This window comes from Heterodontus francisci, chromosome 14, assembly GCF_036365525.1.
Source record: "Heterodontus francisci isolate sHetFra1 chromosome 14, sHetFra1.hap1, whole genome shotgun sequence".
Classification (NCBI taxonomy): Eukaryota; Metazoa; Chordata; class Chondrichthyes; order Heterodontiformes; family Heterodontidae; genus Heterodontus; species Heterodontus francisci.
Genome location: NC_090384.1, coordinates 108,967,936 through 108,990,166, shown reverse-complemented (window position 1 = coordinate 108,990,166; position 22,231 = coordinate 108,967,936). Strand labels below are relative to the sequence as shown.

Here is a 22,231-nt window from a genome sequence, read left to right as displayed (position 1 = left end):
TGATCTCATAGTTAATGATCCTCCAGGGAAGAGTGATCATAGCATGCTAGAATTTCAAATTCAGTTTGAGGGCGAGAAACTGGACTCCCACATGAGCGTTCTGGAGTTAAACAAAGGTAATTACATAGGCATGAGGACAGATTTGGCCCCAGTGGACTGGGCAGGAAGACTACAAGGTAGGACAGTTGACGAGCAGTAGCGATGTTTCAGGAGATATTCAATTCCTCCCAACTAAAATATATTCCAGAGAGGAAGAAAGATTCTAGGAGGGGGAAAAAACATCCATGGCTGAGCAAGGAAGTTAATGATAACATAAAGACAAAAACTAAGGCATACCATATTGCAAAGGCCAGTGGCAGGCTGGAAGATTGGGAAACTTTTAAAGATCAACAAAGGGTTACTAAAAAAGTAATTAAAAAAGCAAAGGTAAATTAGGAAAGAAAACTAGCGCAAAATATAAAAACGGATAGCAAAAGCGTCTATAAGTATATAAAAGGGAAGAGAGTATCTAAAGTGAATGTTGGTCCCTTGGAGGATGTGACTGGGGAGTTAATAGAGGGGAACACAGAAATGGCGGAGACACTAAATCAGTATTTTGCCTCAGTTTTCACTGTGGAGGACACTAGTACCATCCTAATAGTAACAAGTAATGCAGAGGTCATAGAAAGGGAAGAACTTAGAACAATTATCATCGCTAGGGAAAAAGTACTGAGCAAACTATTAGGATTGAAGACAGACAAGTCCCCAGGGCCTGATGGCCTACATCCTAGGGTCTTAAAGGAAGTGGCAGTGGAGATAGTGGATCCATTGGTTATAATATTCCAAAATTCCCTGGATGCGGGAAAGGTTCCAGTGGATTGGAAAAATGCTAATATAACACCCTTATTCAAAAAGGGAGGGAGGCAGAAAGTAGGAAACTACAGACCAGTTAGTTTAACATCTGTCGTTGAGAAATTGTTAGAATCCATTATTAAGGATGTAATAACAGGACATTTAGAAAGTCAAAACACAATCCATCAGAGTCAGCATGGTTTTATGCAGAGTAAATCGTGTTTGACTAATCTTCTAGAGTTCTTCGAAGATGTATCAAGTAAAGTGGATAATGGGGATCCTGTAGATGTAGTATATCTGGACTTCCAGAAGGCATTTGATAAGGTGCCACACAAAAGGTTAATACACAATGATGGGCCGAAAGGCCTGTTTCTGTTCTGTATAACTCTATGACTCTATGACAAGGTAAGATCACATGAGGTTAGGGACAATTTATTAGCTTGGATAGAGGATTGGCTAACCAACAGAAAACAGAGAGTCGGGATAAATGGGTCCTTTTCTGGTTGGCAAGATGCAACTAGTGGGATGCTACAGGGTTCGGTCCTCGGGCCCCAGCTGTTTACAATCTATATTAATTACTTGGGTGCAGGGATAGAAGGTACTATAGCCAAATTTGCAGATGACACTAAAATAGGTTCGATAGTAAGTTGCAATAAAGAAATAAGAAATTTACAAATGGATATGGATAGAACAAAGAACAAAGCACAAAGAAAATTACAGCACAGGAACAGGCCCTTCGGCCCTCCAAGCCTGCGCCGATACAGATCCTCTATCTAAACATGTCGCCTATTTTCTAACGGTCTGTATCTCTTTGCTTCCTGCCCATTTATGTATCTGTCTAGATACATCTTAAAAGACGCTATCGTGCCGGCGTCTACCACCTCCTCTGGCAACGCATTCCAGGCACCCACCACCCTCTGCGTAAAGAACTTTCCACGCATATCCCCCCTAAACTTTTCCCCTCTCACTTTGAACTCGTGACCCCTAGTAATTGAATCCCCCACTCTGGGAAAAAGCTTCTTGCTATCCACCCTGTCTATACCTCTCATGATTTTGTACACCTCAATCACGTCCCCCCTCAACCTTCGTCTTTCTAATGAAAATAATCCTAATCTACTCAACCTCTCTTCATAGCTAGCGCCCTCCATACCAGGCAACATCCTGGTGAACCTCCTCTGCACCCTCTCCAAAGCATCTACATCCTTTTGGTAATGTGGCGACCAGAACTGCACGCAGTATTCCAAATGTGGCCGAACCAAAGTCTTATACAACTGTAACATGACCTGCCAACTCTTGTACCCAATACCCCGTCCGATGAAGGAAAGCATGCCGTATGCCTTCTTGACCACTCTATTGACCTGCGTTGCCACCTTCAGGGAACAATGGACCTGAACACCCAAATCTCTCTGTACATCAATTTTCCCCAGGACTTTTCCATTTACTGTATAGTTCACTCTTGAATTGGATCTTCCAAAATGCATCACCTCGCATTTGCCCTGATTGAACTCCATCTGCCATTTCTCTGCCCAACTCTCCAATCTATCTATATTCTGCTGTATTCTCTGACAGTCCCCTTCACTATCTGCGACTCCACCAATCTTAGTGTCGTCTGCAAACTTGCTAATCAGACCACCTATACTTTCCTCCAAATCATTTATGTATATCACAAACAAAAGTGGTCCCAGCACGGATCCCTGTGGAACACCACTGGTCAGCACTGATAGGTTAGGTGAATGGGCCAAAATTTGGCAGATGGAGTTTAACGTGGATAAGTGTGAGGTTATCCATTTTGTTCGGAAGAATAGAAAGGCAAATTATTATCTAAATGGAGAGAAACTTCAGAGTGCTTCGGGGTTTGTCTTATGAAGTGAAATTGAGCAGTTTAGGCCTTTACTCTCTAAAGTTTAGCAGAATGAGAGGTAATCTAATTGAGGTATACAAGATGATTAAGGGGATTGACAAAGTAGATGTAGAGAGGATGTTTCCTCTTGTGGGGCAATCTAGAACGAGAGGTCATAGTTTTAGGATAAGGGGTAGCAGATCTGAAGCAGAGATGAAGAGAAATTATTTCTCTCAAAGGGTCGTGAGGCTGTGGAATTCACTACAGCAGAGTGTGGTGGATGCCGGGACATTGAGTAAATTTAAGGAGGAGATAAACAGATTTTTAATTAGTAAAGGGTTGAAAGGTTATGGAGAACGGGCAGGAAAGTGGAGTTGAGGCCAAGATGAGATCAGCCATGATTGTATTGAATGGCGGAGCAGGCTCGAGGGGCTGAATTGCCTACTCCTGCTCCTAGTTCTTATGTTCATTGTCTTCAGTCCCTGCCAGAAACTCCATTCCCTTTGCTCCCAACTCCCTGGCAACTATCTCAGGCTGAAACAGACTATTTGCAACCTTGGTGTCCTATTTGACTCCGAGATGAGCTTCCGAGTACATATCCCTGTCATCACTAAGACTACCCTTTGTCCACCTCCATAAGATTGCCCAATTCTGCCTCGCCTCAGCTCATTTGCTGCTGAAACCTTGTCTTTGTTATGTCTAGACTTGACTGTTCCAATGCACTCCTGGCCGGCCTCTCATGTTTTACCTTCTGTAAGCTTGAGGTCATCTAAAACTCTGCTGCCCATATCCTAACTCATACCAAGTCCCATTCATCCATCACCCTTGTGCTCACTTACCTACATTGGTTCCTGATTAATCAATGCCTTAATTTTAAAATTCTCACCCTTATATTCAAATCCCTTCACGACTTTGCTCCTCCCCACCCTATCTCTGTAACCCCCTCCAGCCCCACAACCCTCCGAGATCTCTGCGTTCCTTCAGTTCTGGCCTCGAGCATTCCTGGTTTTAATCGTCCCGCCATTGGTGGCCATGCCTTCAGCTGCCTGGGCGTTATGCTCTGGATTTCCCTCCATAAACCTCTCCAACTCTTTAACTTTTGTTCCTTGTTTGAGACTCTCCTTTAACCCTACGTCTTCAGCCAAGCTTTTGGTTGCCTGTTGTGATATTGCCTGATGTGACTCGGAGTCAAATTTTACTTTATGACACTCCTGTAATGTGCCTTGAGCATTTCGTTACATTATAGTTGCTACATAAATGCAAGTTGTTGTTGAACCTTTCCCTCGTCTCTCATCATAACTAAAACCTCTCATCCCTGGGTCATCTTGGCAAATCTCCTCCACACCCTCGCCAAAGACTTGACATCCTTCTGTGTTTGAAACTGAACACAATATTCTAGTAGGTGCCTAACCAGTGATTTGCACAGATTTAACATTATCTGTTTGCTTTTGTATTCTGTGCCCCTAGTTATAAATCTTAAGATCCCATCTACTTTTTATAGCTTTGTCTCCTGGCCCTCTCACTTTTAAAGATTTGTTGGCCCAGTTTTGTCCAATGGCACTTGATGTGGTTGGTGTTTTTCCAGCTTTCCATAGACCAGTTATTGTTGGAGAATTTGTTCCATGTTTGTTGCTCTCTGTTCGTCAAGAAACAATGACACTTGCTGCTGCAGACTATATCTACTCCGAAACACAAGGAACTAATTGTTGCAGGGTATAGCATATTTAGAAAGGATAGAGAGGGAAAAAGGAGTAGCTGGACTTATCAAGGATAACATAATGGCAGTAGAAAAAAGCGACACAGCTATCAGCAAGACAAAAATAGAATCCATATGGACAGAGATATAAAATAATAAAGGATCAACCGCACTAATAGGTGTAGTCTACAGATCACCTAATAGTGGGAGAAAACCTAAGAGCACACCAACAGTCAAGACTAAGTGTTACAAAGATAACAAAAAGACAAAACTAAAGGCTCTGTATCTGAATGTGACATTCATAACAAAGTAGACAAACTGATAGCACGCATTGAAGTAAATAAATATGATCTGATAGCCATTACGGAGACGTGGCTACAGGATGACCAGGATTGGGTCCTGAATATTGAGGGTATATGACATTCAAGAAGAATAGGAAGCTAGGTAAAGGTGGAGGGGTAGCACTGTTAATCAAGGATGGCATCGGTGCAATAGTTAGAGATGAACTTGGTTCAGGAGATCGGGATATAGAATCGGTTTGGGTGGAGATGAGGAATAGTAGGGGAAAGAAGTCACTAGTGGGAGTGGTCTACAGCCCCCCTAACAGTAATCATAATGTAGGACAAAGTATACAAGAAGAAATATTGGGTACTTGTGATAAAAAGACAGCAATAATCATGGGATTTTAATCTACATATAAACTGGAAAAATCAGATTGGCAATAAAGATTGGATGAGGAGTTCATAGAATGCTTTTGAGATAGTTTCTTAAAGCAGCACATTCTGGAACCAACCAGAGAGCAGGTTATATTAGACTTGGTATTGTGCAACGTGACAGGATTAATTAATGACCTCAGAGTAAAGGCACCTCTAGGTAACAGCGACCACAATATGATTTGAATTTTACATCCAGTTTGAAAGAGAGAAGAATGAGTCTAAGACTAGTATTTTAAATTTAAATAAGGGCAACTATGTGGGCATGAAAGCTGAGTGAGCTGAAGTGAACTGGTTACTAGGTTAGGAAATAGATCAATAAAGAAGCAGTGGCAGACATTCAAGGGGATATTTCAGAATACTCAGGATAAGTATATTCCAACTATAAAGAAAAATTCTAAGGGGAGGACCCACCATCCGTGGTTAACTAAAGAAGTTAAGGAAAGCATCAAACTTAAGGAAAAAGAATATAATTGTGCAAAGATGAGTGGCAGGTCAGGTGATTGGTCAGAATATAAAGAATGGCAGACAATGACTAAAAGGTTAATGAGGAGGAAGAAATTAGAGTATGAGAGGAAGCTAGCTAGAAATGTAAAAATGGATAGCAAGAGTTTCTACAGGTATTTAAAAAGGAAAAGAGCAAAAAAAAGGTGAGTGTTGATCCTCTAGAGAGTGAGAATGGGGAGTTAATAGTAGATAATAAGGAAATGGCGGATGAAACGAAAAAATATTTTGCTTCTGTCTTCACTATCGAGGATACAAAAAACATTCCTGTAATAGCTGTAAATCAGGAGGTGGAAGGAAGAGAGGAACTTGGTGAAATTACAATCACCAGGGAAGCGGTACTGACCAAACTGATGGAGCTGCGGGCTGACAATTCCCCGGGTCCTGATGGGCTTCATCCTAGAGTCTTCAAAGAGGTGGCTGATGAGGTAGTAGATGCATTGGTGTTAATTTTTCAAAATTCGCTAGATTCTGGAAAGGTTCCATTAGACTGGAAAATAGCAAATATAACCCCTCTATTCAAGAAGGGGGCAAGCAGAAAATAGGTAACTATAGGCCAGTTAGCTTGACGTCTATTGTGGGGAAGGTGTTAGAATCGATCACTAAGGAGGTTATAGCTGGGCACTTAGAAAAACTCAAGGTAATCAGGAATAGTCAGCATGGCTTTTTGAAAGGGAGATCGTGTTTAACCAATTTATTGGAGTTCTTTGAAGGAGTAACATGTGCCGTGGATAAAGGGGAGCCCGTTAACGTACTGTACTTGGATTTCCAGAAGGCATTTGACAAGGTGCCACAAAAAACGTTATTGCGCAAAGTAGGAGCTCATGGTGTAGGGGGTAACATATTAGCATAGATAGAAGATTGGCTGACTGGCAGAAAACAGAGAGTATACATAAATGGGTCCTTTTCTGATTGGCAGGATGTGATGAGTGGAGTCCCACAGGGGTCTGTGCTGGGGCCTCAACTTTTCATAATTTATGTCAATGACTTAGATGAGGTGAGCGAAGGTATGGTAGCTAAATTTGCAGATGACACAAAGATAGGTAAGAAAGTATGTTGTGAAGAGGACATAAGGAGGTTGCAGACTGATATTGATTGGCTGAGTGAGTGGGCAAAAATCTGGCAGATGGAGTATAATGTGGGAAAATGTGAAGTTGTTCACTTTGGCAGGAAGAATAAAAAAGCAGAGTATTACTTAAACAGAGAACGACTGCAGAAGACCGAGGTGTAGAGGGATCTAGGTATTGTGGTGCATGAGTCTCAAAAGGTTAGTATGCAGGTACAGCAAGTAATAAAGAAGGCCAATGGAATGCGATCCTTTATTACAAGAGGAATTGAAAATAAAAGTAAGGATGTTATGCTTCAGTTATACAGGGCACTGGTGAGACCACAACTCGAATACTTTTTTTTTTAGAACATTACAGCGCAGTACAGGCCCTTCGGCCCTCGATGTTGCGCCGACCATCTGACCTACACTATTCCATTTTCATCCATATGTCTATCCAATGACCACTTAAATGCCCTTAAAGTTGGCGAGTCTACTACTGTTGCAGGCAGGGCGTTCCACGCCCCTACTACTCTCTGCGTAAAGAAACTACCTCTGACATCTGTCCTATATCTTTCACCCCTCAACTTAAAGCTATGTCCCCTCGTGTTTGCCATCATCATCCGAGGAAAAAGACTCTCACTATCCACCCTATCTAACCCTCTGATTATCTTGTATGTCTCTATTATGTCACCTCTCCTCCTCCTTCTCTCTAACGAAAACAACCCCAAGTCCCTCAGCCTTTCCTCGTAAGACCTTCCTTCCATACCAGGCAACATCCTAGTAAATCTCCTCTGCACCCTTTCCAAAGCTTCCACATCCTTCCTATAATGCGGTGACCAGAACTTATTAATGAATCTCAAACCTTCTTGTTCTGTCTCGCGAGAGATTAAAGAGGTGTCACAGCTACTTGGCCCGATGTAGTCTCTACACTGTTGCTACCAGAACTGAGGGGTTATAACTATTAGGAAAGATTGAACAGGCTGGGTTCTCTTCTCTCCAGAAGACAGAAGGCTGAGAGATGACCTGATTGATATTTTTTTAAGATTATGAAGGAGTTTGATAGGGTAGACATAGCAAGGATGGTTCCACCTTTTTTCTTTGCTCATTTACAGGAAGTGGGCATTGCTGGCAAGGTCAGTATTTATTGTCCATCCCTCATTGCCCTTGAGATACCACTGAGTGGCTTGCTAGGCTGTTTCAGAGGGCATTAAGAGCCACATAAAGGCCAGACCGGGTGAAGACGGCAGATTTCCTTCCCTTTAGGATGGGTTTTTATGGTAGCTTGGTATAATCCAGTAGTTTCATGGTCACCATTACTGATGCTGGCTCTTTATTCCTGATTTATTTAATTAATTGAATTTAACTCAAGTCTCTGGACCATTGGTCCAAGCCTCTGGGATACAGAGTAACATAACCATGATGGCACTCCAACCCCTGATACCAGAACGCTTCACGTACAAGAGACCAAAACTTAGGGGGTTATCAATATAGTCACTAATAAATCCAATCGGGAATTCAGGAGGAACTCCTTTCTCCAGAGAGTGGTGAGAATGTGGACCTCACTTCCACGGAGAGTGTTTGAGGTGAATATTATATTATAGATACAGCTGGGCCAAATGACCTATTTCTGTGCTGTATATTCGATGTAACTCAATGTAGATTTGTTTTACTTGTCTCTTTATTTAAGGAAGGATGTAAATGCATTGGAGGTGATTCAGAGGAGGTTTACTAGATTGATACCTGGAATGAGCGGGTTGTCTTATGAGGAAAGGTTGGTCAGACTGGGCTTGTTTTTACTGGAGTTTAGAAGAGTGAGGGGAGACTCGAGTGAAGTTTATAAGATCCTAAACTTCCTTGACAAAGTGGATGTGGAAAGGATGTTTCCTCTCGTGGGGGAGTCCAAAACTAGGGTGCACTGTTTTAAAATTAGGGTCGCCCTTTTAGGACAGAGATGAGGAGAAGTTTTTGCAACTTTGGAACTCTCTGTCTCGGAGGGTGGTGGAGGTGGGGTCATTGAATATTTTTAAGACAGAGGTAGATAGATTCTTGTTAGGCAAAGGTATAAAAGGTTATCGGGGGTAGATGCGAGTGTGGAATTCGAGACACAAACAGATTAGCCATGATCTTATTAAATGGCGGAGCAGGTTAGAGGGGCCGAATGGCCTACTTCTGCTCCTAATTCCTATGTTCATATGTTTGTGTGCAGGTGGAGGAAGAAATATGCAGACAAATTAGGGAACTGAGTAAAAAAAAATCATGGGGGATTTCAACTACCCCGATATTAATCGGACAGAAGAGGTTGGTAAAAGGAGATAAGGGAATAGAGTTCCTACAATATGCACAAGACTCCTTACAAAACAAATATGTTCAAAATCCAACAAGGGAAATTTGCAATTGGTTCCAGCAATGGGGAATGAACCAGAGCAGATAAGAGAAGTAAAAGTAGGGGGACATCTAGGTAATAATGACCATAATATAATACGCTCTAAGATGACAACAGAGAAGGACATAAATGTGATGAAAACTAAGTTAATAAATTGGAGAAAAGCTGATTTTGAGGGGCTGAGAATAGAACTTGGGAAAATAAAATGGGCAACAATATTTGCAAACATCAATGTAGAACAACAATGGGAAACATCTAAAACAGTGTTCAACAGCGTGCAGAAAAATATATATTCCACGAGAAGGAAAGAACAAACTAAACACTGGTGAGACTCTATGGATGAATAAAGACATTAGAAAACAATTGAGGATTAGGAAAGAGGCAGACATCGTGACATAGACAGCAGAAGAGTGCATGATAAAAGATAATGCTAAGAGATTAGGAGAGAAGTTAAAAAAAAAGATAAAAAGGAACTATGAAATGATTTTCTTTAAATTCATTCTTGGGATGTGAGCATCACTGGCTTGGCCAGCATTTCTTGCCCATCCCTAACTACCCTTGAACTGAGTGGCTTGCTGGGCCATTTCAGAGGGCAGTTCAGTGTCAACCACATTTCTGTGGGTCTGGAGTCACATGTAGGCCAGACCAGGGCAGAATGGCAGATTTCCTTTCCTGAAGTCCTGAAGGACATTAGTGAACCAGGTGGGTTTTTATGACAATCCGGTAGCTTCATGGTTATTATTAATGAGGCAAGCATTTCATTCCAGATTTCTTAATCAATTCAACTTGAATTCCCCCAGCTGCTGTGGGGGGATTTGAACTCATGTCACTGGAGAATTAGCCCAGGATCTGAATTATTAGTCTACTAACATTACCACTGTACTACTGTCAAGGAACATAAAACAAAATATTAAAATATATTTACAGGCACATCAATAAAAAAGGAAGTCTGTGATGGGAATATGACCATTAAGGGATAGACAGGATAATATCACAGGTAATGATAGAGAGATAGCAGAAATATTAAATAAAAATTTATCTTCGGTATTTACCAGAGAGACAGAAAAGGCAGACATGGCATTGAATGATGAGATAAGTGCATTTAAATAAATTGAATAAATTAATCGAACTCAAAGAGGATAAAGCCCATGGTCTGGATGGATTGCATCCACGCATTTTAACAGAATCTCGGGAAGAGACAGCAGAGGCTTTACTAGACATATTTAATAATTTGTTAGAAAAAGATGCAGTGCCAGAAGACTGGGGGATAGCTAATGTAATGCCTATATTTAAGAAGGGTGACAGAACATGCCCAGGGAATTATAGGCCAGTCATCTTAATATCAGTGGTAGGAAAACAATGGAATCCCAACTAAAGGAGAGAATAGAAGAACATTTAGAAAAGAGAAAAATATAATAATGAATAGTCAGCATGAATTTCAAAAGGGAAAATCTTATTTGACCAAGCTTATTGAATTTTTTGAGGAGGTAACAGAGAGTGTGGACAATGGTAATGCAGCAGATGAAATTTCTCTGGATTTTCAAAAGGCCTACGATAAGATGCCCCAAAATAGACTAATGAATAAGGTCCGAGAATGCAGAGTCAGGGGACAAGTGGCAGAATGGATTGCTAGCTGGCTTCAAGACAGAAAGCAGAGAGTGGGAGTAAAGGGTAGTTATTCAGAGTGGCAGAAGTTGGGAACTGGTTCCACAAGGATCAGTGCTGGGTCCACTGCTGTTCACAATTTACATCGGGAAATCAAAAACACAATTTCTAAATTTGCGGATGTCACCAAATTGGGAGGGCGGGGAGAGATAGTCAATATTGAGGAGGACTGCAACAAATTACAGGAGGACATTAATAAACAGAATGGGTAGATAATTGGCAAATGAAATTCAACACAGAGAAATGTGAGGTAGTACATTTTGGTAGAAAGAATAGGGAGGCCACTCATTATTTGGAAGGTGTGAGTCTAGGTAGGGTAGAGGAGTAAAGGCATCTCAGAGTACAAATACACCAATCACTAATAGTTTTGCCACAGGTTAGCAAGGCCATAAAAAGGCAGAGCAAGCACTAGGGTTTATTTCTAAAGGGGTAGAATTGAAAAGTGGGGAAGTTATACTAAACCTATATCGAACCTTGTTTAGACCAAACTCACAGATTGTGTGCAGTTCTGGTCACCATATTATTAAAAGTTGTTACGACCATGTGAGAAAGGGGTCTAGGGTTCCCTTTCAGCCTTCACCTGGTCTTACTGTAACAGGGTTTAATTTTAAACACACCGTGTTTCTCAGCTCCCCCTTGGTGAATCCTTATTCACCACTTTTCAATTATAAGACAAAGAAGCCAGCACAAACAGGTTTTCTTCAGTTTAAAGAAGAAAAGTTGAAATTTATTACATTTGAACTTAAACTCTTAATTCAGTTGATGCCTACGAATGCACGACATGCCCACACTTGCTTGCATACACAAGGCATACATGCAAATAGAGACAGAAAAGAGCAGAAGAAAAATAAAGTGGAAAAGTTTGAGGCAATATCTGAAGAGTTTTTGTTACAGTTCTTCGAGCTCACTGTAGAGTCCTTGATTGTAGGTAGATCTTGCTTTTTGTTGGGTCCCAGTATTCTTCGTAAACCTTGTTCGCTGTAAGAGACTTTTCTCTCTTGGGTTCATGTGTCTTTAGTGGATTTAGAGGCTTGTGAGAAGAGAAGGGAGCAGAAAGGAGAGATTTTCTCAGTCCAGGAGCAAACAGAAACTCTGAGTTCAAACAGTTCGTACAATTCAGAAAAACCCAGGTTGTCAAGCAGGTTAGTCATGTGACTGACTGGTCTGACCACGTCTTGGATTGTATCACCTTAGCAGTCTCTGGAATGCTCCTCTTATACACAATACCTGGTGATCAAGGTCCATTGTGGGTTGAATGTGTCAGGGAATGGTCCTTTGTCCTTCCAATCACCGTCTGCTAATATGCAAATGTATTTTCCAGCCACGGCTGATCTGTTTAACAAGTCCTTTCTTCACTCCAGTAACAGTTTAAAATCAATGTTCATGACAAAATTAATGTGCCTCATCCTTGGCAGGTGGGGGCCTTGCATGATAAAAGGATATAGAGAGGCACTGGAGAGGGTGCAGAGAAGATTTACAAGGATAATACCAGAAATGTGTGGGTATACATATCAGGAAAGGACTGACAGGCTGGGTCTCTTTTCTCTTGAGAAAAGAGAAGCTGAATGGTGACCAAATAGAAGTCTTGAAAATTATGGAAGGTTTTGATCGAGTGGATACAGAGAGAATGTTTCCACTTGTGGGGAAGAGCAAAACTAGAGACCATCACTATAAGAGTCACCAATAATTCCAATAGGGAATTCAGAAGAAACCTCTTTACCCAGAGAGTGGCGAATGGTGGTGGGCAATTAAACAACTAACTGGAGGAGGTGGCTCCACAAATATCCCCATCCTCAACGATGGGGGAGCCCAGCACATCAGTGTGAAAGATAAGGCTGAAGCATTTGCAACAATCTTCAGCCAGAAGTGCCGAGTTGATGATCCATCTCGGCCTCCTCCTGAAGTCCCCAGCATTAGAGATGCCAGACTTCAGCCAATTCGATTCACTCCACATGATATCAGGAAACAACTGAAGGCACTGGATACTGCAAAGGCTGTGGGCCCTGACAATATTCCAGCAATAGTACTGAAGATCTGTACTCCAGAACTTGCGGCGTCCCTAGCCAAGCTGTTCAAGTACAGCTACAACACTGTCCCGTACACAAAAACCTGGCCAATTACCGCCCCATCAGTCTACTCTCAATCATCAGTGAAGTGTTGGAAGGTGTCATCAACTTGCTATCAAGCAGCACTTGCTTAGCAATAATCTGCTCAGTGACACTCAGTTTGGGTTCCTCCAGGGCCACTCAGCTCCTGACCTCATTACAGCCTTGGTTTAAACATGGACTAAAGAGCTGAACTCAAGAGGTGAGGTGAGTTTGACTGCCCTTGACATCAAGGCAGGATTTGACTGAGTATGGCATCAAGGAGCCCTAGCAAAACTGAAGTCAATGGGAATCAGTGGGAAAACTCTCTGCTGCTTGGACTCATACCTAGCGCAAAGGAAGATGGTTGTGGTTGTCGGAGGTCAATCATCTGAGCTCCAGGAGATCACTGCAGGAGTTCCTCAGGGTAGTGTCCTAGGCCCAACTATCTTCAGCTGCTTCATCAATGACCTTCTTTCAATCATAAGGTCAGAAGTGGGGATGTTCGCTGATGATTGCACAATGTGTTCAACACCATTCGCGACTCCTCAGACACTGAAGTAGTCCATGTAGAAATGCAGCAAGACTTGGACAATATCCAGGCTTGGGCTGATAAGTGGCAAGTAACATTTGCGCCACACAAGTGCCAGGCAATGACCATCTCCAACAAGAGAGAATCTAACCATCTCCCCTTGACATTCAATGGCATTACTATCACTGAATCCCCCACTATCAACATCCTAGGGGCTACCATTGACCAGAAACTGAACTGGAGTAGCCATATAAATACCGTGGTTACAAGAGCAGGTCAGAGGCTAGGAATCCTGCAGCGAGTAACTCACCTCCTGACTCCCCAAAGCCTGTCCACCATCTACAAGGCACAAGTCAGGCGTGTGATGGAATACTCTCCACTTGCCTGGATGGGTGCAGCTCCAACAACACTCAAGAAGTTTGACACCATCCAGGACAAAGCAGCCCGCTTGATTGGCACCCCATCTACAAACAATCACTCCCTCCGCCACTGACGCACAGTGGCAGCAGTGTGTACCATCTACAAGATGCACTGCAGCAACTCATCAAGGCTGCTTAGACAGCACCTTCCAAACCCACGACCTCTACCACCTCGAAGGACAAGGGCAGCAAATGCATGGGAACACCACCACCTGCAAGTTCCCCTCCAAGTCACACACCATCCTGACTTGGAACTATATCGCCATTCCTTCACTGTCACTGGGTCAAAATCCTGGAACTCCCTTCCTAACAGCACTGTGGGTCTACCTACCCCAAATGGACTGCAGCGGTTCAAGAAAGCAGCTCACCACCACCTTCTCAAGGGCAATTAGGGATGGGCAATAAATGCTGGCTTAGCCAGCGATGCCCACATCCCATGAATGAATTAAAAAAAGAATGTGGAACTCGCTACCACAGAAGCAATAGTATAGATGCATTTAAAGAGAAGCCAAGAACACAAGAATTTAGAGCAGGAATAAAACATTCAGCCCCTTGAGCCTGCTCTGCCATTGCACAAGGTATTTTCTGATCTGATTGTGGCCTCAACTCCACTTTCCTGTCTGGCCCCCATAACCCTTGACTCCTTTCTCAATCAAGAATCTAACTCAGCCTTGAATATATTCAATGACCAAGCCTCCACTGCTCTCTGGGGAAGAGAATTTCAAAGATTAATGACCCTCTGAAAGAAAAAAATTTCTCCTCATCTCAGTCTTAAATGGGAAACCCCTAATTGTTAAACTGTGTACCCTCGATCTAGACTCACTCACAGGGGGAATCATCCTCTCAGCATCTACCCTGTCAAGTCCTCTCAGAATCTTATATGTTTCAATAATATCACCTCTCATTCTTCTAAACTTCAATGTGTATAGGCCCAACCTATTCAACCTTTCCTGATGAGATAACCCCTTCCTCCCAGGAATCAGTCGAGTGAACCTTCTCTGAACTGCTTCTTGTGCGATTATATCCTTTCATAAGTAAGGAGACCAAACCTGTACAAAGTACTCCAGTTGCAGTCTAACTCAGGCCCTGTACAGCTGGAGCAACATTTTCCTACTTTTACACTCGATTCCCCTTGCAATAAACGCCAACATTCCATTTGCCTTCCCAATCACTTGCTGGACCTGCATATCAACATTTTGTGATTCATGTACCAGGACACCCAGTTCCCTCTATACCACAGAGTTCTGCAATCTCTCACCATTCAAATAATATGCTGCTTTTCTATTCTTCCTGCCAAAGTGGACAAATTCACATTTTCCCACATTATATACTCCATCTGCCAAATTTTTGCCCACTCACTTAACCTATCTATATTCCTTTGCAGACACTCTATGTCCTCCTCACAACTTACTTTCCTACCTGTCATCAGCAAATTTAGCAACTATACATTCGGTCCCTTCATCCAAATCATTGATAAGGTTTGCAAATATTTGAGGCCCCAACACTGATCCCTGTGGCACTCCACTAGTTACAGCTTGCCAACTCAAAAATGACCCATTTATCCCTTCTCTGCTTCCTGTTAGCTAATCAATCCTCTGTCCATGCTAATATGTTACACCCTACACCATGAGCTCTTATTTTGATGTGGCAACTTATCGAACGTCTTTTGGAAATCCAGGTACACCATATCTACAGGTTCCCCTTTATCTACCTTGCTTTTTACTTCCTCAGAGAACTCTAAGAAACAAGTTAAACGCGATTTCCCTTTCACAAAACCATGTTGACTCTGCCTGATTGCATTCTGATTTCTCAATGTCCTGCAATTATTTCCTTAATAAGAGATTCTAGCATTTTCCCAATGATAGAAGGGAATAAAGGGTTATGATGATAGGTTTAGATGAGGCTTGAGTGGAGCATAAATGCCAGCATGGACTGGTTGGGCCGAATGGCCTGTTTCTGTATAATCCTGTGTACTGTGCTCTTGATTCGGTGACTAGAAATGTTGGATGGTGACATATTGTTGAATAAATGATCTGTGAGCTTTGTTTTCATTTGCTGATTTTCATTTTATAGGAGCTCCTGACAATGCTTTTAACATTAATCCAAGCAATGGGGCTATAACCATGACTAAAGCTGTAACCAGCCTAGATCCGATTGTACTAACAGTAATGGTATGTACACAATCCTTTATGGCTTCAGGTTCAAAGAAAATTTTATCTGAATACTGGATCTGCAATAATACATTCTGAAAGTTAGCCCCTTTCACTGAATGAAATAAGTTTCATGATCGAAAGAGACACACTCTATACTTTCTTTTTAAGATTCCTTTGAAGGGAGTGTTCTCAACCTTAGACTAACTTTTCCAGCTATTCCTTTGTCGCAGGAATTGCATTCAAAGCTGTTCATTGGATTTGAAGGGTACAGCATGTTGCTGACAGACACCATGATGAAATCCCACTCTCGGCAAGGAGCCTATCCCATTCAAATTGCACACAGGGAATTCCCACTGTGCTCCCCAGGATTTTCCACCTGATGGAGGAATATGGACCACGGTACATTTTGTGAAATAAAAACAGAAAATGCTGGAAATACTCAGCAGGTCAGGCAGCATTCATGGAGAGAGAAACAGAGTTAACGTTTCAGGTCTGTGACATTTCATTAGCTGTTCTGATGAAAGGTCATTGATGTGAAATGTTAACTCTGTTTCTCTTTTCACACACAAAGCCTTGCTTAATGAGAATGTGGATTGGTGAATTGCTCTCGATTGCACATTCCTGAATATTTAATGATTAGTTTTAGTGACCAGAAGATGGAGAGTGGCATTCCATGCACCCGGTCCTTGATCTGCACTCTGATTATCGGATAGACCCGTACAAAACTGACCCGAATATCTCTCTGAAACAACAGACATGAACAGCTGTGCTACATAAAATTGTATGAAAATGTTGGTCAAGAAACTACCCACTGGTCCATCCAGCCATACAGTTATGATGCCTTGCAAATCATGATTCAAACACCCCCTACCCCCAGAGCCACATAATCTCCCGGGACAGGCAAATAACCGGGCCAATTTGTGGGAAAAATCCAGAAAATGCTTCTTCAACCTCTTTAGGCAATCGAAACTCTTCAAGGAGATCACAACCATCCCAGAAGATGCCACTGTCCCCGGGAGATCCCACTCACCCCTGGGTGACCCCACTAACCTCCAGATGAGCCTAATATCAGTGGTTGGGAAAATATTGGAAACATTCTGAGGGACAGGATTAATCTCCACTTGGAGAGTCAGGGATTAATCAGGGATAGTCAGCATGGCTTTGTCAGGGGGAGATCATGTCTAACTACCTTGATTGAATTTTGAGGTGGTGACTAGATGTGTAGATGAGGGTAAAGCAGTTGATGTAGTCGACATGGACTTCAGTAAGGCTTTTGATAAGGACCCGCATGGGAGATTGGTCAAGAAGGTAAGAGTCCATGGGATCCAGGGCAATTTAGCAAATTGGATTCAAAATTGGCTTAGTGGCAGGAGGTAGAGGGTGATGGTCGAGGGTTGTTTTTGCAATTGGAAGCCTGTGACCAGTGGTGTACCACAGGGATCGGTGCTGGGACCCTTGCTGTTTGCAGTGTACATTAATGATTTAGATGTGAATATAGGAGGTATGATCAGTAAGTTCGCAGATGACACGAAAATTGGTGGTGTTGTAAATAGTGAGGAGGAAAACCTTAGATTACAGGAGGATACAGATGGGCTGGTAAGATGGGCGGAGTAATGACAAATGGAATTTAATCCTGAGAAGTGTGAGGTGATGCATTTTGGGAGGACTAACAAGGCAAGGGAATACACAATGGATGGTAGGACCCTAGGAAGTACAGAGGGTCAGAGGGACCTTGGTGCACTTGTCCATAGATCACTGAAGGCAGCAGCACAGGTAGATAAAGTGGTTAGGAAGGCATATGGGATACTTGCCTTTATTAGCCGAGGCATAGAATATAAGAGCAGGGAGGTTATGATGGAGCTGTATAAAATGCTAGTTAGGCCACAGCTGGAGTACTGTGTACAGTTCTGGACACCACACTATAGGAAGGATGTGATTGTACTGGAGAGGGTGCAGAGGAGATTCACCAGGATGTTGCCTGGGCTGGAGCATTTCAGCTATGAAGAGAGACTGAAAAGCCTAGGGTTGTTTTCCTTAGAACAGAGAAGGCTAAGGGGGGACATGATTGAGGTATACAAAATTTATGAGGCACATTGATAGGTTAGATAGGAAGAAACTTTTTCCCCTAGCGGAGGTGTCAATAACCAGGGGGCATAAATTTAGGGTAAGGGGCAGGAGGTTTAAGGGAGATTTGAGAAAAAATTGTTTCACCCAGAGGGTGGTTGGAATCTGGAACACACGGCCTGAAGAGGTGGTCGAGGCAGGAACCCGCACAACATTTAAGAAGTATTTAGATGAGCACTTGAAACGCCATAGCATACAAGGCTACAGGCCAAGTGCTGGAAAATGGTATTCGAATAAATAGGCTTGATGGCTGGCACAGACACAGTGGGCCGAAGGGCCTGTTTGTGTGCTGTATAACTCTATGACTCTATGGGTGCGACTGTCTAAGATTATAATCACCTGTATTTATTCCTCAGGCATACCAGGTTAACGATCACTACAAATATACCACAACCACTGTTACTCTCAATGTCTTAAGATTAAGCCACTACTCACCACAGTTTGCAAAGGAAATTTATGATGGAACTATACAAGAAAACTCAGAAGCTGGAAGTATTGTCATCGGACAAGGTTCAACCACAAAACCTCTACAAGTTCAGGCTGAGGATTATGATTTTCCTAATGTAAGTAAAAGAAAGCAACTGATTAGTTTGGGGAACACACAAACCTTGGTTTGTGATTAATCAGTGCAACATCACTCAGCCCGTCAACAACAACAACAACAACAACTTGCATTTATATAGCACCTTTAACATAATAAAACGTCCCAAGGTACTTCACAGCAGCATTATAAAACAAAATATAGCACTGAGCCACATAAGGAGATATTAGGTCAGATGACCAAAATCTTGTTCAAAGACATGGATTTTAAGGAGTGTCTTAAGGGAGGAAATCAGGCTAGAGAGGCAGAGAGGTTTTGGGAGGGAATTCCGGAGCTTGGGGCTCAGGCAGCTGAAGACATGGCCGCCAATGGTGGAGCGATTAAAATCAGGGATGCTCAAAAAGACAAAATTGGAGGAGCGCAGAGATGTCGGAGGGTTGTAGGGCTGGAGGAGATTACAGAGATAGGGAGGGGTGAGGCCATGGAGGGATTTGAACTCAAGGATGAGAATTTAAAATCAAGATGTTACTTGACTGGGAGTCAATGTAGGTCAGCGAGGCTGATAAGGTAACGGGACTTGGTGCAAGTTAAGACAAGGGCAGCAGAGTTTTGGATGCCCTCAAGTTTACAGACGGTAGAATGTGACAGGAAGCTATTGTAATAGTCAAGTCTAAAGGCAATGAAGGCATGAATGAATGTTTCAGCAACAGATGAGCTGAAACAGGGGCGCAGTCAGGTGATGTTACGGAGGTGGAAATAGGCGATCTTAGTGATGCCGCAAATGTGTGGTTGGAAGCTCATCTCGGGGTCAAATGTGACACCAAGGCTGCAAATGGGCTGGTTTAATCTCAGATAGTTGCCAGGGAGAGAGATGAAGTCAGTAGCTAGGGAATGAAGTTTGGAGTGGGGACTGAAAACAATGACTTCAATCTTCCCAATATTTAATTGAAGGAAATTTCTGCTCATCCAGTACTGGACCTTGGATAAGCATTCCGATAATTTAAAGATAGTGGAGGAGTGGAGAGAGTTGGTGGTGAGGTAGAGCTGGGTGTCGTCAGTGTACATGTGAAAACTAACACTGTGCCTTCGGATGATGTCACCAAAGGGCAGCATGTAGATGAGAAATAGGAGGCGGCCAAGGATAGACCCTTGGGGGACACCAGAGGTAACGGTAACGGTACGGGAGCAAGAAGAGAAGCCATTGCAAGTGATTCTCTGGCTACAATTAGATAGATAAGAATGGAACCGGGTGAGTGCAGTCTCACCCAGCTGGACAACAGTGGAGAGATGTTAGTGGAGGATGGTGTGGTCAACTGTGTCAAAGGCTGCAGACAGGTTGAGAATGAGGAGGGAAAGTTTACCTTTGTCACAGTCACAGAGGATGTTATTTGTGACTTTGATAAGAGGTGTTTTGGTACTGTGACAGGGGTGGAAATCTGATGGAGAGATTCAAACGTAGAGTTCCGGGAAAGATGGGCACGGATTTGGGAGGCGACAACACATTCAAGGGCATTGGAGAGGAAAGGCAAGTTGGAGATGGCACTGTAATTTGCCAGGGTGTTTGGGTCCAGGGTTGGTTTTTCAAGGAGAGGGTTGATGACACCAGATTTAAAGGAGGGTCAACACCTGAAGAGAGAGAACCATTAACAATATCAGCTAACGTAGGGACCAGGAAGGGAGGTTGGGCGGTCAGCAGTTTAGTGGGAATAGGGGGCTGGATTTTACCAGCCCCCCGACGTCAGGGGTCATGGCGGGGGTGCAGGGACCCGGAAAATACCTCCGGGAGAGGTCTGCCAGGGGCCTCGGCGCCATGAAGGCCCTACTCCATTTTACCTGCGGTGGTGAGGCCTCATGACAGCCACCCCGCTGCTTGGCAACGGAGATCTAATTTAAATATTAAAATCAATTATAATTAATGAATAATTATTTACCTCGCCGCGATGGCTGTTCCATGCCAATATTCCGGCTGGTTGCCGGAATTCCTGCACCTTCGGATCTCCATTTGGAGATCTGAGGCGGAACACTGGTGGGGAGGGGGGGAGGAGTGAAGTTTTTAGGGCGGGTGAGGGGTGAACCACAAAATCTAACGCGATTGGTTGAGGGGATGGTGGGAAGGGGTTAAAGTAAAGAATGTTCGGGGGGCAAAGACAGGATTGAGAGTTGACTTTTTTGGGGGGAGAGGACAAATGATAAACTGATTAGTCATGGGGGTGGGAGAGTACATTGGAACTGTGAATAAACGTTTAATTTAATTTTTCAGAAAACTGTGACTTTAAATATTGAAATGAAACGGGAAGAGCTTGACGTCCTTTAAAAATGACGCCGGCGTGGTGACGTCAGATGCCTTTATTGGGGACAGAACACCCTCCCCTCTACATCATCAGGGGCAGGCGCTCCGTCCCTCCATGTAAATGAGCGGCTGCGCCAAATATCGCTCTGCAGCGTACATCTCGCGCGTGCAACGCGCTGTTTTTGTAGCTCGCTGCCGAGATCGGTGTCAAGCTTGAAAAATTCAGCCCAGAGTCGAGAAAGCGGGCGGTGGGTCTCATGAACAGGCTGAGCTCAAAGGGAACATGAAAGAAACTAGAGAAAGATGTGCATTCAGGGCGAGGGCAGGGGCAGCATTATAGGAAGCTTGGCCAGGTGGGCTAGTGGAAGGGAGGGGCACGGTAGAGGCAGCTGATCAGATAGTTTCCCTCTTAGTGACAAGTCCATGAGCTCCTCGCACTTATTGTTGGAGGTGAGGGTGGAGGGGACAGGGGAGAGGGGTTTAAGAAGATGGTTTGGCGTAGAGAAAAGAAGCCGGGGATGATCCTGGAATAGTGAGCAGTTTTAGTAGATGAGAGCAGCACTTGATAGTCCTTTACGTGGTCCAGCCAGATCTGGTGCTGGATGGTAAACCAGTTGTCTGCCATATCCTATCAAGTCTGTGTCCCTTGAGCTTAGGATGCAGAGATGAGGGCAATACTGGGGGGAAAGGGCCAAGGTGAGCGACGTTTTATTGGAGATGAGGGCGTCAAAGTTGGAGGTGAGGGTACGGTTGAGCAAATCAGTAGCTGCAGAAATGTTGTGGCAAACAGAAGACCAAAGGCTCAACATTTGGGATTTTTCAAGTGCTAGTGTAAATAATTGCAATAGAGCTTTCCCCGGGATGGATACAGAAGGATTGGAAAGTGGAAGTGGGATGTGGGTGGTGAGTAATACAAGGTAGCAATCAGAGATGGCCTTTCCTCTGATTGATACAATGGGAGTAGTGAGGCCATGTGAGATAGTAAGTTCGAGGGGAAGGCTGTGAATATGGGTAGGGGAGTTTTCATGGAGGGAGAGATTTATGGAGGATAAGAGGGAAGTGAACTCAGAGGAGAGAGAACATGATGAGTTAAGATAGAGATTGAAATCACTGAGGATGAGAGGTTGTTTGGTGCAGAGGCTGAGTGAGGAAAGCAGTGAAGATATCTCGGTGAGAAAACTTTTATTGTAGTTGAGAGGGAAGTAGAGAATGAGGATTTTAAACAAAAGATGAGTGGGATGGAACAAAGTGAGATGCCTGAAGGAGGAGAAAGTGCCAGCGGAGCGGGGGGGAGGGGGGGTTCAGGCCAAGGTGTGATTTGGTGATGAGCCGCACCACCACCGCGACAGTCAGGGAGGGGTGGAAGATGGAGCCAGAGGGGAGGCTTCATTTAGGGGGAAGGTGTCAT

General features: G+C 43.4%; 1 protein-coding gene across 6 annotated transcripts in view; it reads left to right on the top strand.

Annotated features, from left to right (window-relative positions):
• The window catches only part of LOC137377218 (cadherin-related family member 5-like), a 251,555-nt gene that overhangs the window by 147,894 nt on the left and 81,430 nt on the right, over positions 1-22,231 (top strand). For all 6 annotated transcript variants that reach the window (XM_068046750.1, XM_068046751.1, XM_068046752.1 and 3 more), the window contains 2 exons: positions 15,789-15,886; positions 18,349-18,555. In XM_068046750.1, the coding sequence (XP_067902851.1) occupies positions 15,789-15,886; positions 18,349-18,555 (305 nt within the window). The remainder of the gene's footprint in view (positions 1-15,788; positions 15,887-18,348; positions 18,556-22,231) is intronic.